This window comes from Oncorhynchus masou, chromosome 5, assembly GCF_036934945.1.
Source record: "Oncorhynchus masou masou isolate Uvic2021 chromosome 5, UVic_Omas_1.1, whole genome shotgun sequence".
NCBI classification, from domain to species: Eukaryota; Metazoa; Chordata; class Actinopteri; order Salmoniformes; family Salmonidae; genus Oncorhynchus; species Oncorhynchus masou.
In genome coordinates this window covers 70,626,152-70,643,095 of record NC_088216.1, presented here as the reverse complement: position 1 = coordinate 70,643,095, position 16,944 = coordinate 70,626,152, and the positions used below count along the sequence as shown (strand labels likewise).

At 43.3% G+C, this 16,944-nt stretch overlaps 1 protein-coding gene across 1 annotated transcript; it reads left to right on the top strand.

Moving 5' to 3' along the window:
- The first annotated feature begins 1,818 nt into the window (after positions 1-1,818).
- Positions 1,819-5,666, top strand: LOC135527798 (potassium channel subfamily K member 15-like). Its single transcript, XM_064956381.1, has 3 exons — positions 1,819-2,101; positions 2,447-3,018; positions 3,172-5,666. The coding sequence occupies exons 1-3, from the start codon at positions 1,819-1,821 to the stop codon at positions 3,430-3,432; spliced, it is 1,116 nt and encodes a 371-aa protein (XP_064812453.1). The 3' UTR covers positions 3,433-5,666.
- The last annotated feature ends 11,278 nt before the right edge of the window (positions 5,667-16,944 follow it).

Sequence of the window (16,944 nt, the reverse complement as noted above, 5' to 3'; positions counted from 1 at the left end):
GATTTTGTTGGCACTGAGTAAAGCACAATATGGTATTTACTGTACTTCATATAGGACATAATAGCCCTGGATAGGCTTGTAAGGAGACAAACAATACATGTAGATTGTAATAACAGAGATGATCATGCTCTCGGTGGAGAAGAGGTAATAAACCTTCAGAATTTAAAGGGACTCTTCCTCTCTCCCCTCCCTCTGTCTCTATCTCTCCCTCTTTGCTCGCTCTCTCTCTCTCTCTCTCTCTTTGCTCTCTCTCTCTCTCTCTCTCTCTCTTTGCTCTCTCTCTCTCTCTCTCTTTCTCACACACAATACAGCCTTTAGCAATGATTCATTAACTTTATTATTAATGATGTTTATATTAATATAATTGAATATGGAACTGTAACCTGGTATGCACAAAATCAATATTATAATACTAAACTTGTTACAAAATGACCAATTGACATTTTTATCACTGGTCTCTGTGTCTAATCAGACCCATGTAAATGTACCTCATGTCCTAGTCTTTGAGTATTTGAGCTCAATCATGACATTTAAGACTTGATGCTTTGGGGGTAATAAAATACTCACGTGGTTGGCTACCTTTATTTTTTCTCTCTCTTTGATTGAGTTAATAAATGAAGGCTCTATTGATCCCTCTGGGACTAAGTGTGCTTTATAAAGGTCAGCTCCACCACCAGCCCATGCTTCATCAGTCAGAGTAATACATTACCCAAGCGTTTTGTGAATACTTCACACATGTACGCTTCGCAAAGCAAAGTAATCAAGAGAGTTGATTTTAAAGAGGCCAGCTGTTTCTACAGTGCACCCCTTTCTCTCCAAAAAACCAAAGGAACAATAGTCTCTTTCACCAACTGAAGCCGTCCAATTGACCATCTCTCACTGATTACAAACCAGTGTTCAGCACCATGGACAGGTCCAGCTCGCTGCACACAGTGGGGTATGATTTTTGATCAAGGCCACCAGTTTATTTCACCCATTTAGATTAAAATAAATGTTTATTTGAAATTATCTACATCGGGCTTACATAAGAAGTTGGATCGGTTAAAGATGGATGACAGCAATGGCTAGAGGATCAAAAAGGCTACAGACAAAAAAGTCCAAGTGTGTCCTTCTTGGCCATTAGTTGTAAAAACTGTCTAAGCTGCCAGCCATCATTAGAGCTGAGGTTTAACCCAGTGTGTACCATTAAAAAACAGCCAGGTCCAGGTCAGGAAGTTATCCTAGTCTGGTCCTATCCATAAACTGTCATTTGACCGCAATGTGCTTTAGTTCCAATGTGTGAGAGAGCATCATCATTAAAGACTCGGATGAACACCAGTAAATCATGGCCATTCAGACTATAAACTATGCCTGCACACCGGAACGCATACTGTAATGAGAACACATACCCCAAAGCCTATGGAATGTGCGTGCAGTGCCAGTGTAAAAAATACGACAGGTACAATTACCTACACCGTAATACTATATAGGCCTAGGACACTGATGAGTTATATCAATCAACTATGTAGGCCAGGCCCCATAACTGTTATGTGAATGGGGTGAATGTGCGCGCTTTGTTCAAATAGGGGAAAATTATGCAACAACAAAAACTGTCTGTTTAATCACCTGTAGGGCCTAACACATTTCTTCAAGTAGCCTAAGATAATAACAGAGGGACAACAAGCAGTAAAAAAGGTGTAGGATCGTTCTTCATATAATTAGCAAGGCTGTGTTGGTCAAGGCTTGCATGACATAACTTGCGCGAACACCTGCTGTCTCTCTTCCTTAACACACACCCTCCCACCTCTCAGTGCCCACTCGAGTTCTCTCGGAGTGAGGATGAAGGCGCAGAACATTCGGACCCTTTCTCTCATCCTGTGTATGCTATCCTACCTGCTTGTGGGAGCCGCGGTGTTCGACGCCCTCGAATCAGAGATCGAGAACTCGAAGAAGAAGATCTTGGAACAGAAACGCAATGAGCTGAAGAAGAAGTACGGATTTACCGATGTCGACTACCGGGAGATCGAGAGAGTGGTTCTTCAGTCGGAGCCCCATCGCGCGGGGAGACAGTGGAAATTCGCGGGATCCTTTTACTTTGCTATCACCGTCCTCACAACGATAGGTAACTAATTTTGCTATGCCCTTTAGAAATATGTCCCAAGCAAGTCTTGGACTCTTTGTTTATGTGGTTTCTTTGCTCTGCAAGTGAAATCATCCATACATGAATCATCCATGCATCCATACAACAAATCTGTTTGAACATGTCCTCTACTCTTATGGCGCTTACCATTGTGCTGAAGCTGAACTCTTGTTGAAATTATTAGTGAAATCGGCAGTTATGATAATGCAGTTATGGGGATTGTGTTAAGGAGACTACTGTTCTTTGGGTTATTTAAAAATGTACTGTGTGTGTGTTAATGTACACATATGATGTGTCTATAACTTTGATATGATTCGGTTCTTGCAGGTTATGGTCACGCTGCTCCAAGCACTGATGCTGGAAAGGTATTCTGCATGTTCTATGCAGTTCTGGGTATCCCTCTGACACTGGTCATGTTCCAGAGCATGGGGGAAAGGATCAACACGTTCGTCCGCTACCTCCTCTGCAGGCTCAAGCGATGCATGGGCTTACGGAAGACTGATGTGTCCATGGGGAACATGGTGCTGGTGGGCCTCCTGTCCTGCATGAGCACGCTCTGTGTCGGGGCAGCAGCCTTCTCCCACTTTGAGGGCTGGACTTTCTTCAATGCCTACTACTACTGTTTCATCACGCTCACCACCATCGGCTTCGGGGACTTTGTGGCCTTGCAGAAGAAGGAGGCCCTCCAGAGGAGGACTCCCTATGTGGCCTTTAGCTTCATGTACATCCTGGTGGGGCTGGCAGTGATTGGGGCTTTCCTGAACCTGGTGGTGCTACGCTTCCTCACCTACAGCACAGAGGAGGCAACCAGAAGCCTGGAGGTGGAGTGGGAGGAGCAAAAGCCAGCAGCGCCTAAGACGACAGGGGGTGGGGAGGTGGAGGCAGATGTGGAAGCATCAGTGTGGGACAGAGCTGATGGGATAGAACGGTTTGGAGCTGAGGATGGTAACAGTAGCCGCTGTAACCTCTCCCTGCCCATGGAGGGAGGCACCAGTCGTACCAATCTCATCCCCTCTCCATCTGAGGAGCGTAGAGAGACCCCTGGGGTCAAGGACTCTGCTAAGCATCCTGAGTCCCGCATCAGCGCCCTCTGCTCCTGCATGTGCTTCAGGTTGGTTGCCTGTGGCAGCCCCTCTCCGGCCCACTGTGAGCACTCAGGCTGCCACAGCAACTCTGTCTTCTACAACTCCATCTCCTACAGGGTGGATGGAGCCTCCTGCAGCTCCAGGGGAACCTCAACCCAGTCCTTCCCCAGCAGCGATGCCCTATTTCTGGGGATGAGCAGCCCTCACACACGGAGGAAGTCAATATAGCTGCTTGGATTGTTGGGACTCACTCTGAACTAAAGTGGTCTTTGTTCTTATCTACACTACAGCCAGAGATGTTACTCTGATTCTCTGCAGGTGGAACAAATTGTGTATGCTTTCCCAAAAAGGTCACCTTTACATATTTTAGGTTGTGCTTCTACACTATATATACAAAGTATGTGGACATCCCTTCAAATAAGTGGATTCAACTATTTCAACAATACCTGTTGCTGACAGGTGTATAAAATCGAGCACACACCCATACATTCTCCATAGACAAACACTGGCAGTAGAATGGCCTTACTGAAGAGCTCAGTGCCTTGAACATGGCACCGTAATAGGATGCCACCTTCTCAACAAGTTGGTTTGTCAAATTTCTGCATTACTAGAGCTGCCCTGGTCAACTGTAAGTGCTGTTATAGTGAAGTGGAAACATCTACTGGCAACAACGGTTCAGCCGTGACGTGGTAGGCCACACAGGCTCACAAAAAGGGACTGCAGTGTTGAAACGCATGCAGTGGTTCCTCCTTTAAAAGTTTGTACAGCGGGACTTAGAGGTACCCTGCGTCACGGCTTCACTGCTCCAGACCACCGCAAGGGGGAGTTAGAGCACTCATTACATTGTAGAATAATAGTGAAGACATCACAACTATGAAATAACACGTGGAATCAGTTAAGAACAATTTCTTATTTACAAGGACAGCCTACTCCTTCCTCCCTGTTGGGGAATTGAACCCCGGTCTCCCGCGTGCCCTTCCCACACGACACAGGGTTTCTTTAGCAAAATAGCCCAGTACTGTACTGCCGACGTCACGTTCTACAGTTTCCTTTTTAGTTTTTCTCCGAATATAGACACCATAATATTAATCAAATTAATTAAGACAAATTTCTTAAAATCAATCCCATATACTATGTCATGACAAAAAAGGTTTTAAATTCTCTGGTAATGCCAATATGGAAGACTATCAAATGCTTCTCAAAGGTGCCTTCTGGTGGTCAAACTAGCACTAACTTGCATTAACAGAACAAATGGCTTACAATTTGATAACGTGCCACAGAATGCTGCAGCAGCCTGCAAGGAGTGCTGCAGTGTGACTCAACTTTTAGGAACCACTGTAGAGGGTAAAGATCGCCTGTCCTTGATTGCAACACAAGAACTGTTTGTCGGGAGCTTCATGAAATGGGTTTCCATGTCCGAGCAGCTGCACACACGCCTAAGATCACCATGCGCAATGCCAAGCATCGGCTGGAGTGGTGTAAAGCTTTCCGCTATTGGACTAGGGAAGAGGGGAAACACATTTTCTGGAGTAATTAATCGCGCTTCACCATCTGGCGGTCCGATGGAAGAATCTGGGTTTGGAGGAAGCTAAGAGAACGCAACCCAATGCATAATAACAACTGTAAAGTTTGGTGGAATAATTGTCTGGGGCTTTTTATGGTCCGGGCTAGGCCCCTTAGTTCCAGTGAAGTGAAATCTTAATGCTTCAGCATACAATGATATTCTAGACAATTCTGTGCTTCCAATTTTGTAACAACAGTTTGCGGAAGGCCCTTTCCTATTTCAGTATGACAATGCCCCCATGCACATAGCAAGGTCCATACAGAAATGGTTTGTCGAGATCGGTGTAGAAGAACTTGACTGGCTTGCACAGAGCCCTGACCTTTGGGATGAATTGGAACACCGACTGTGAGCCAGGCCTAATTGCCCAACATCAGTGCCCGACCTCACTAATTATCTTGTGGCTGAATGGAAGCAAGTCCCCGCAGCAATGTTTCAACATCTAGTGGAAAGCCTTCCTAGAAGATTGGAGGCTGTTATAGCAGCAACGGGGAGACCAACTCCATATTAATGTCCATGATTTTGGAATGAGATGTTTGATGAACAGGTGTCCACATTCTTTTGACCATGTAGTTTGTTAATTTTTTCCCAGTCAATATGTAGCTTTTACAGATATCCTATTCTGCATTATATTGTTTAATTGCATTGTTTTCTATGACACAGATAAATCAATTATTTACTCAGGTATAGCGGTCTAAGGTACTGGTTCGATTCCAGGCTGTATCACATCAGGCCGTGATTGGGAGTCATATAGGGCGGCGCACAATTGGCCCAGCGTCGTCCGGGTTTGCCACAGGGAAGGCCGTCATTGTAAATAAGAATTTGTTCTTAACTGACTTGCCTAGTTAAATAAAGGTTAAATAAAAAATAAAGTAAAAAAGTTATGAAATAAAATGTACTACATCGTCAAACTGTTTCTTTTCTCTAAAGAAGCTCACCGCTTGTAGTATATGATTTCTTGACGAATGCACAAGTGTTTAAAATATGGGCATTATGATGGAGGAAATGTTTTCCATACAAGAGGAAAACTTATGCCCCCCAGACCTGCAATCATTTGCTATTAAGCAATAGCTTACATTTCATGTAAATTCTAAAACAAATCTTTAAGTTTTGTATGAATAGACTTATCACCATCTGTACATTTCATCCCCATAGTTTTGGAACTTTAGGTATAGACCATATCATGAGGATAGGAAACTAACGAGGGAGAGAGAGAGAGATACACTCAGACATTCCTCTATGATGTCACCTGTGGCCTGCAGCTTATTTCCAGTTTGTTATCATCAGCTGATTTGCACTCTCAGCTTAGGCTGATTCACTTGGTAGCGTGTCCATCCCCAGCTCTCTGCAGTGGAAAACATGCTGTAGAGGAACAGTGGGAGGAAGCTGAGATGTGAAAAGTATTGACTGATTATTTCTGTATTGACTCGCTTGCATCTTTGACCAACTATACCAACTACATTATCACAAAAATAACTGCCACAACACATGAAATATGCTGATAAGATCCCTTTCTTCAAAACAGGCTGTCATTGAAAATAAGAATTTGTTCTTAACTGACTTGCCTGGTTAAATAAAGGTAAAATTAACAAAAAATTTAAAAGAAAATTAAAACATATGGCCATAGTTTCTGCTCCAACTAGTGCAGATTCATGAGATGATCACAGGGCATCTAGTGGCAGCAGGCTTTAAGGGCCTTTAGCCAACATCCACAGTTGTTTTGGTGGTGTTGGAACTGTGATAGAGCTGTCAAATGAGTCCTGGCATTATACCTAAATTGGCCATTGCCATTGGCTGGAATGTGAGATGTAATCTACACCTCGATTAGGTTTCTTAGTCCTATTGTTATGTAGTCATAGTGTTCTTAGTTAAAATTTGTGTTACTGTTCTTGTCCATTAATGTTCTGTATTTTGTCTTGTTCTGTTTTGTGTGGACCGCAGGAAGAATCACAGCTGCTTCAACAGCTAATGGAGATCAGAATTAGTCATAAATCATATAAATACTAATTATTTCATTTGATTTCAATTTGAGAATAATTATTTCTATCTAGCCTACACTTTCTCGTTCTGAATTTCCGCGACTGGGATGGGTGTGGTTTTGTGGCAATGATCAAGAGTAGCTGCTCACCGATTTGACAGCTCCAACGCAGTTACACCTCTGACACCGCCAAAACATTAGCGACAGTATGCGGGTATCGGCGGTTAAAGCTTACTGTATGCTTCCCAGTCGAAACAGTTTGCACATTTGACAACATTCTGCAATGTTTTGGTTAGTTTTGATATTCATATTTTTTTTTCCCCCTGGCTGTTCGTGCACACAATTTTTTCTTCAGGCAAATCGAAGTTCGGCAGCTGAAGTCTACACCCCTTCATTAGTGATTGGTCGTCAGTACTACTCCCAGTGGGAGTGGGAACATGAAGTGTTTGTTATTATTCAGGGAGAGATGACCAGTTTACATGCACATTTTTTCACTTGAGACACAGTATACTGCACCCAACATCTTAGTTGGTGTTGCAGATCAGGGGGTTTGGTCAAGACGTTTACACAGATCAGACATAGACAGAGTTGGATTAGCTCGGTTTTAAGGGTGTTTATTTAAATAACAAAAAGGGAATAGAGACCTCCACCGGGATACCATCATCACGCTTCCACGGACACTACGCTTCCAGACAAACTAAACACCATCATTGCCTGCTTTGAGGATAATACAGTGCCACCCACTGTTGCGGTCCTGGTTAGCAGGCCACGTCCCCCCCCCTCCTACTCCGTGGCTGTCTTGCTGCTGGCCGAGATGGCATCCCTAGCCGTGTCCTTAAGAGCACGCACAGACCATCTGGCTGGTGTGTTTATGGGCATATTCAATCGCACCCTATCATGGTCTGTTGTCCCCACATGCTTCAAGATGGCTACCATTGCTCCTGTACCCAAGAAGGCATAGATAACTGAACTAAATGACTACTTCCCCGAAGCACTCACTTCTGTCATCATGAAGTGCTTTGAGAGACTAGTCAAGGATCATATCACCTCCACCTTACCGGCCACCCTAGACCCACTTCAGTTTGCATACCGCCCCAACGGGTCCACAGACACAATCGCCATCACACTGCCCTATCCCATCTGGACAAAAGGAAAGCTATATAAAAATGCTGTTCATTGACTACAGCTCAGCATTCAACACCATAGTTCCTTCCAAGCTCATCATCAAGCTGGAGGCTCTGAGTCTCAACCCCACCCTGTGCAATTGGGTCCTGGACTTTCTGACAGGCTACCCCCAGGTGGTGAAGGTAGGAAACAACAACGCACTTCGCTGACCCTCAACACTGGGGAACCACATGGGTGCGTGCTCAGCCCCTCCTGTACTCCCTGTTCACCCACAAATGCGTGGCCATGCACGCCTCCAACTCAATTATCAAGTTTTCAGACGATACAACAGTAGTGGGCTTGATTACCAACAACGACGAGACAGCCTACAGGGAGGAGGTGAGGGCACTCGGAGTGTGGTGTCAGGAAAACAACCTCTCCCTCAACATCAACAAAACAAAGGAGATGATCGTGGATTTCAGGAAACAGCAGAGGGAGCACCCCCACACATCAAAGGAACAGCAGTGGAGTAGGTGGTGAGTTTAAGTTCCTCGGGGTACACATCAGACAAACTGAAATGGTCCACCCACACAAACAGTGTGATGAAGAAGGCGCAACAGTGCCTCTTCAACCTCAGGAGGCTGAAGAAATTAGTCTTGACACCCAAAACCGTGACAAACATTTACAAATGCACAATCGAGAGCATCCTGTAGGGCTGTTTCACAACCTGGTATGGCAACTGCACCGCCCTCAACCGCAAGGCTCTCCAGAGAGTGGTGCGTCTGCACAACGCATCACCGGGGGCAAACTACCTGACCTCCATGACACCTACAGCATCCAATGTCACAGGAAGGCCAAAAAAATCATCAAGGATATCAAACACACAAGCCACTGCCTGTTCACACAGCTACCATCCAGAAGGCGAGGTCAGTACAAGTGCATCAAAGCTGAGACCGAGACTGAAAAACAGCTTCTCTTAAGGCCATCAGACTGCTAAACAGCAATCACTAACTCAGAAAGGCTGCTGCCTACATTGAGATGTTGGGGATTGTTAGATTACTTGTTTGATATTACTGCACTGTCAGAACTTGAATCACAAGCATTTCGCGACACTCGCGTTAACATCTGCTAACCACGTGTATGTGACAAATAAGATTTGATTTGATTCTGGTCTCCGAGTCTTGCTGTATCTCTGGGGAATAAAACTGAGCTCCCTCCGTTATCGCTGGTACTGCGCACAAATACACAGGAGTAACCTCTCTTCCCCCAGTCCCCCTCCCTTGTGTGCTGCCATTCTGGCAGCTTTATGGGACTCATCCAGCTGGTGAGCAATCAGCCCCTTGATTACTCACAAACCACAATCAGCCCCAATTAGACCTGGCTGAAGAGCCCATCCTGTAGAGGAAACCCTCGCCTTGTGATGTAGATTCCGTATGTTACCAGACCTCGATGAGTCTCCCCCTGGTGGCTAACCTGCTGTATGCCACACTAGATAAAGTAATTCTCGGCAAAAACATCAAAACTAAGGACAGATTTTTTGATTTCTTGAAGAAGTGTTTCTGGCTATGCTTTTGCTACAGTGTCTCAAGGACAAACAACCGTAATATTGTCTATTTTTTTGTAGTTTTTCAAGCAAATGTCTTTAAGGGCAGGGAGTCTTAAACTTTCTCAGTCTGGGACCCAGAAATAGAAATGCTGTATTTTCCTGGGACCCAAGCTTATGAAAACATGCAACTATATGCAAATATCGGTACATTATATTGCCCTTATGCCTAAAACAAATGCAATATAGAAAAAAATAAAAAACAATGAAATATCCATAAATATCTTTTAATGTTAATTTTTCCACATTAATAGATATCTGTCTAGGTTGGAACTGCTGCTGTTAAAATACAATAACTTAATTAATTCTGAACTGGAATAAACTGACTGATCACACAGATGTATAACAGAACTACAGGAGGCTGCTGTGGGGAGGAAGGTTCATTATAATGGCTGGAATGTAGCGAACGGAATGACATCAAACACCTGGAAACCATGTGTTTTTAATGTATTTGATACCATTCCGCTAACTGCGCTCCAGCCATTACCATGAGCCTGTCCTCCCCAATTAAGGTGCCACCAACCTCTTGTGAACAGACAGGAACACACACACACACACACACTGGGCTCAGTTTTTGACAGCACAACCCTGAGGTCATGCTCAGCATTGACACTGTTCTTGTTTTTTTAAGTACGCCAGAGTTGAGAACCCTGACTCGCATAGGTGCCAAACTGGACCAGAACATCTACTGCTTTCTCAGCCAGGCAGGAGAACTCGTCCTGCTGTAGATGAGCAACCCAGAACTGTGTGAGTGTGTTAAAAAGCATCTTGCTGCCAATGCTTGCTTGTAGTGTCACTAAGGCCTCCATCTCTGGCAGAATTAGTCCAAGGTCTGATGAGGACACTGCTTGCAAGGGATACCTCACCCATTGAAGTTTTTGAGATCTGTGGGTTAGGAAAGTACTGGTCAAAGTTCTGCTGCAGGCTGGCCATGTGCTCAGCCATATCCTTCTTCACAGCTTCACTGTCACGCCCTGACCTTAGTTATCCATGTTTTATGTATTATTTTGGTCAGGTCGTGGTGTGACGAGGGTGGGTATGTGTTTTTGTCCTGTCTAGGGTTTTTGTTTTTCTATGTCTAGGTAATGTAGGTCTATGGTGGCCTGAATTGGTTCTCAATCAGAGGCAGCTGTTTATCGTTGTCTCTGATTGGGGATCCTATTTAGGTTGCCATTTTCCATTTTGTGGGTTATTGTCTATGTGTAGTTGCATGTCAGCACTTGTTATATATAGCGGCACGGTCATTTTGTTAGTTTGTTTAGTGTTCTTTCTTTATTAAGAGGAATGTATTCATATCACGCTGTGCCTTGGTCTCATTACGATGACCGTGACATTTACATATGGGGGAAATCTATCTGCTGCATGTGAGCTGACAGAACATGAACATGCCATATGCTCCAGCCTTCAGCTGTGACTGCCACAATCCCAGGCGTGCAGTGAATCCTCTGATGCCATCTTCAGGCTCCAAAATGGTTGATACCTTGCCCTGGAGGCTGGTGTTTAGCTCATTGAGCTTTCTGAAAATGTCAACCAGATAAGCCAGCCTAGCCAACCACAGTTTGTTACGGAAGAGGTCTGCAAGGTTGCTGTCCTCTTTCTCCAGATAGACCAGAACCTCCTCAGTTCCCACAGCCTCTCCAGGACCCTCCCCCTGGACAACCACCTAACCTCACAATGAACGAGCAGGTGCTCATGGTCTGCTCCCATCTCCTTGCAAAGCTCTCTGAACAGCCTTGTTTGAAGAGGTCTCTTGTTGCTCAGATTCACCACCTTTACCACTTGAGTCGAAAACAGCCCCTAGGTTAGGTTGTAATGCTTTGCTGGCCAAAGACTCCCTGTGCAGAATACAATGTGTCAGTTTCACGTTGGGCAGCACTCTGCAGATATGAGCTATGAATCCGGAGTTGCACCCAGTCATGCATCTTGCACCATCAGTGCAAATCCCCAAACAATTTGCCCTGTCAATTTGTAAGTCTTTCAAATGAGTGTCTACCACCCTAAAAATGTCATCTCCCTTTGTTGATGTTTGTAGATGTTCATAGAAAATGAAATCATTCTGGATATCGTCACCAAATACGTATCTGTTAGTTGAGAATTATCGGTTATTTGAATGATTCGAGTATTCCGCCTTGAAACATATACAGTGCCTTGCGAAAGTATTCGGCCCCCTTGAACTTTGCGACCTTTTGCCATATTTCAGGCTTCAAACATAAAGATATAAAACTGTATTTTTTTTGTGAAGAATCAACAACAAGTGGGACACAATCATGAAGTGGAATGACATTTATTGGATATTTCAAACTTTTTTAATTAACAAATCAAAAACTGAAAAATTGGGCGTGCAAAATTATTCAGCCCCTTTACTTTCAGTGCAGCAAACTCTCTCCAGAAGTTCAGTGAGGATCTCTGAATGATACAATGTTGACCTAAATGACTAATGATGATAAATACAATCCACCTGTGTGTAATCAAGTCTCCGTATAAATGCACCTGCACTGTGATAGTCTCAGAGGTCCGTTAAAAGCGCAGAGAGCATCATGAAGAACAAGGAACACACCAGGCAGGTCCGAGATACTGTTGTGAAGAAGTTTAAAGCTGGATTTGGATACAAAAAGATTTCCCAAGTTTTAAACATTCCAAGGAGCACTGTGCAAGCGATAATATTGAAATGGAAGGAGTATCAGACCACTGCAAATCTACCAAGACCTGGCCGTCCCTCTAAACTTTCAGCTCATACAAGGAGAAGACTGATCAGAGATGCAGCCAAGAGGCCCATGATCACTCTGGATGAACTGCAGAGATGTACAGCTGAGGTGGGAGACTCTGTCCATAGGACAACAATCAGTCGTATATTGCACAAATCTGGCCTTTATGGAAGAGTGGCAAGAAGAAAGCCATTTCTTAAAGATATCCATAAAAAGTGTTGTTTAAAGTTTGCCACAAGCCACCTGGGGGACACATCAAACATGTGGAAGAAGGTGCTCTGGTCAGATGAAACCAAAATTGAACTTTTTGGCAACAATGCAAAACGTTATGTTTGGCGTAAAAGCAACACAGCGCATCACCCTGAACACACCATCCCCACTGTCAAACATGGTGGTGGCAGCATCATGGTTTGGGCCTGCTTTTCTTCAGCAGGGACAGGGAAGATGGTTAAAATTGACGGGAAGATGGATGGAGCCAAATACAGGACCATTCTGGAAGAAAACCTGATGGAGTCTGCAAAAGACCTGAGACTGGGACGGAGATTTGTCTTCCAACAAGACAATGATCCAAAACATAAAGCAAAATCTACAATGGAATGGTTCAAAAATAAACATATCCAGGTGTTAGAATGGCCAAGTCAAAGTCCAGACCTGAATCCAATCGAGAATCTGTGGAAAGAACTGAAAACTGCTGTTCACAAATGCTCTCCATCCAACCTCACTGAGCTCGAGCTGTTTTGCAAGGAGGAATGGGAAAAAATTTCAGTCTCTTGATGTGCAAAACTGATAGAGACATACCTCAAGCGACTTACAGCTGTAATCGCAGCAAAAGGTGATGCTACAAAGTATTAACTTAAGGGGGCTGAATAATTTTGCACGCCCAATTTTTCAGTTTTCGATTTGTTAAAAAAGTTTGAAATATCCAATAAATGTCGTTCCACTTCATGATTGTGTCCCACTTGTTGTTGATTCTTCACAAAAAAATACAGTTTTATATCTTTATGTTTGAAGCCTGAAATGTGGCAAAAGGTCACAAAGTTCAAGGGGGCCGAATACTTTCGCAAGGCACTGTAATTGTATGGAAGTGATTAGAATGTATAACATAATCAATAAATGTGTCGTCCTAGTCAGAATTAGGGTAAAGACATGTCTTTATGGTATTATAAACACAGACTGTCTGAGCTTGGTGTCAACCTGGCTAGAGATTTGGGAGAAGAACAGGGAGTAGGTCTCAAGGACAAGGTCACTAATCACTGGCGGCTGGGTAGCAGGACATGTGTGTGCGTCTGTTTGTGTGTATGTGTGTGCGTATGGTTGTGTGTATGTCTGTATGTGTGTGCGTATGGTTGTGTGAATGTGTGGGCGTGAGAAGTCAGTATAAAATGAATTGTTTTGTATTCTTGACGGGAGAACGTTCCGTGAATAAACCTTTTTGACTATTTAGCTGGGCCTCCGTCTGTTTCATTCGACCAGGATCTTACAAATTCTGGTTTGCAGACGGAGTAATATAATTAAATTGGGTTATGAACCTGGAGAACAAAATTATCTTATCAATATCTTGCACATACCATCAACTGTGGAATTCCAGCCACATCTAATTGTAGAGAACATTTCTTGTGCCGTTTCATCTTTTCTATCACAGATGCTTGTATGCCAACTGACATATATTTTATTATTTTGCCCACTGTGTCATTGGGAAGTAGGACTGAGTCCACCTTTTTTGCTGCCTCCTCACCCAAAAGAGATACAGACATCCCTCAGGCAGGCTTTGATGAGCTCCTCTCCTATACTGTGGGTATTCTTTGCCTTGGCTATATTTAGGCTCACCTGGTATGAAGCTTTGAGGATAGCTCTGTTCCCTTTGAATGCCTGTTAGTGGGCAGAGAAAGCCTTTTGTAAAAAAACCCCACCTACAATGAACTATCATCTAATTTAAAACAAATCTAAATATGTTCTACTCTTGATTTATCTTATCAGCTGTGTGTGTGTTAATATGTTATGGTTTATATCTGTGTGATGTGTTGAATCACTTTATTTAGAATACAAATATTACTTGTATTTCAACAGCAACAGTTCCCACCTAGACTTGTTTTCAACAATAATTTCTACAGTAAGATGTACAGTAGGCTTACATTTTTCATCTTTATCTGTACTGTTACTTAGGGTTGTATCTTTGGGTAACGTTAGCTATTAGCCGAGTACGAGGGGATTGTTTGAAAGAGAAACTCACATCTACTTCTATGAGAGATGGTGCTCCCTTATTTCTGCTCATCACCTGTTATAAAATGACAGCAATGCCTTGCTAGCTGACTTACTCTTCCGCTGTCGAAGCATTCTGCCCTGTTCTGAAAGAATTCCCTGGGTGTAACGTTACCGTCAGCCTGTGGATGTTAAAGTCAGGACGTGTCGTTTTAATTTGTTCGTTTTGAGAGACTCATTACTAAGCACAAAACACATTGAGGGCGATCCTCGTTATTTCTCAAAATGTATACAAAACCAAGAGAGATAGCTGTTTTTGCGTTTCATGACGATTGAGCTCAGTCAGAACCTGTGGCTGGCTTGAGTCCATTTGATGGCAGCTGAAAGTGATGGCGAGTGGGAATGAAAAGTCAGTGACTGACAGCACATCATCTGTTGCTGAACAACAGAGCTGCAGGGTGAGGGTCGCGGAGTGATCTTCAATAAAACTGCAGAAAAAAGATCCAGTAAACGACGAAGCACCACAGGCTAGTGATGGGCATTCCGGCTCTTTTGAGTGACCCGGTTCACTCTGCTCAGCTCACCAAAAAGAGACGGCTCTTTGGCTCTCAAACGGCTCTTTAAAATATATGTGTTTTGTGTTTTTTAAAGTCAAACAGTTTGCGATAGTTTGACTAGGATTGGTGTTAAAACAATTCCAATTAAATTATTAAATGAAATCATACTCTACCTTTAACACAATGTATGTAAAAATGCATTGGTTTGTTATTAAAAATAATGCTATAAACATTTGCATTTAAAGTATAACTTTTTAATGTATATAAACAAAGTGCATATAAATCTAACACACTCAAAACGAATACAATCTGAACAGCATAATAGAATACTGCACCATATCAAAGAAAAATAAATAACAATTTGCAAAACTGCAGCATCCCACAAATTGAAATAAATGTTAAAAAAGATGGATACTATTACACATGTGCATTTAAAGTATAACTTTTTTAATTTATATAAACAAAGTGCATATAAATGTAACAATTCAAAACAAATGCAATCTGAACAACGTAATATATATAGAATATTGCACCGTATCAAAGAAAAATTAATAACAATGTGCAAAACTGCAGTATCCCACTTAAAACATTAAACTGGTCCTTCTTTTCTCTCTCTCTTCTTTATTGCCATGTTATAACCAGCAGCACACAGCAATGCTGACCAGATTTTGCTTTTATGGGAGATTTGCATTCAGAAATGCAAGCTGCCTAACTTTCGAGGGGCTGATGCGGTTTCGTCTCTCAGTAATTATTTGTCCCGTTTTCAGGAAGACCCTCTCAGAGGGAACAGATTTGGCCACTATTCAGAGTCTCCCTGTCATGACTTTAGTAAGCCGTGGCTAGACAGAGTCCTTGTTCTTCCAACAGCTCAGAGTATCTGCAGTTCTTAGGAGGACTTTCTGTTGGACACCCTGTGTTCAGATAAATTAGTCCTGGCTGAAGAGCCCGTCGAGACCTGGCACGTCCAGCAGAGGGTGTCCATCAACACTGTCACATGTCCTGTGGTTACATTTCCTTCTCTCTGGCAGCTGGCTGTGATTCGCTGCAGACCCTTACACAGGAGTATCATCCCTTGACTCAAGAAACCACTTCAACATATAACATGTTGAATTCAACCTTGTAGTGCAGCCTTGTTTAGGCCTCAGCTCAGGCATCCCCATCTGACGTTGTGTAGACTTTAGTTTTTCGGCACCTTCTGTGCTCCTTTCACTTTGTCCACGGTGGGCTTCATCACCTTCAGAGCATCTCTTACAATCAGGTTGATTGTGTGGGCAAGACAAGGCTCTTAGAGCCGACTCGTTTGCGACCGACCCATCACTAACACAGGCGTCTTTCTCCCACTCTCGCTGCTGCCAAACTAAGCTGAGATACCGCTGCTAAACAGTGAGCGCAGTTGCACTTGTCCAAATCAATTCCAGTAATGAATTAGTTTATTATACATTCACACTTCGCAACCCACCATAACAGGTCCGTCGCGACCTATACTTTAAGAAAGGCTTCTTTAGGAAGTATGAGAGCACAGGCGGTCGCTTCGCCTATCGGAGTTTAGCTAGGAGCAAACCGAACCTATGTATGAGGCTGCCTTAACATTGGAGCTGATAGAGTACCCCCGTATGAGTCATAATACCCATAAAACCTAGTGGTCAAACAAGTAAATGTTTCCAGTAATTTTTCCACTATTCATAGGAGATTTTAGAAACACTTAAAATAAGGGCTGAGTTTGGTGTAGGCTTACCCTAGCATGACGTTTTGATAAACGTGTAAATCTCTCTAGGGCAAGGTGACTTTCAATATATTCGCCTGTATTCACACTGTCACGACTTCTGTCGAAGTCGGTTCCTCTCCTTGTTCGGGTGGGGTTCGGCGGTCGACGTCACCGGTCTTCTAGCCATCGCCGATCCATTTTTCATTTTCCATTGTGTTGGAAAGTGTTGTCTTGTTTTCCCACACACCTGTTTTTCATTCCCTCATTGCATGTTGTGTATTTAACCCTCTGTTCCCCCCATGTCTTGTGTGGTATTGTTTGTTGTAAG

Excerpts from the sequence above, each read along its gene's own strand:
- LOC135527798 (XM_064956381.1), top strand. The coding sequence starts at position 1,819 with ATGAAGGCGCAGAACATTCGGACCCTTTCTCTCATCCTGTGTATGCTA. Across the intron at positions 2,102-2,446 it reads CACCGTCCTCACAACGATAG|GTTATGGTCACGCTGCTCCA; the intron begins GTAACTAATTTT and ends CGGTTCTTGCAG. Across the intron at positions 3,019-3,171 it reads AGGCAGATGTGGAAGCATCA|GACTCTGCTAAGCATCCTGA; the intron begins GTGTGGGACAGA and ends CCTGGGGTCAAG.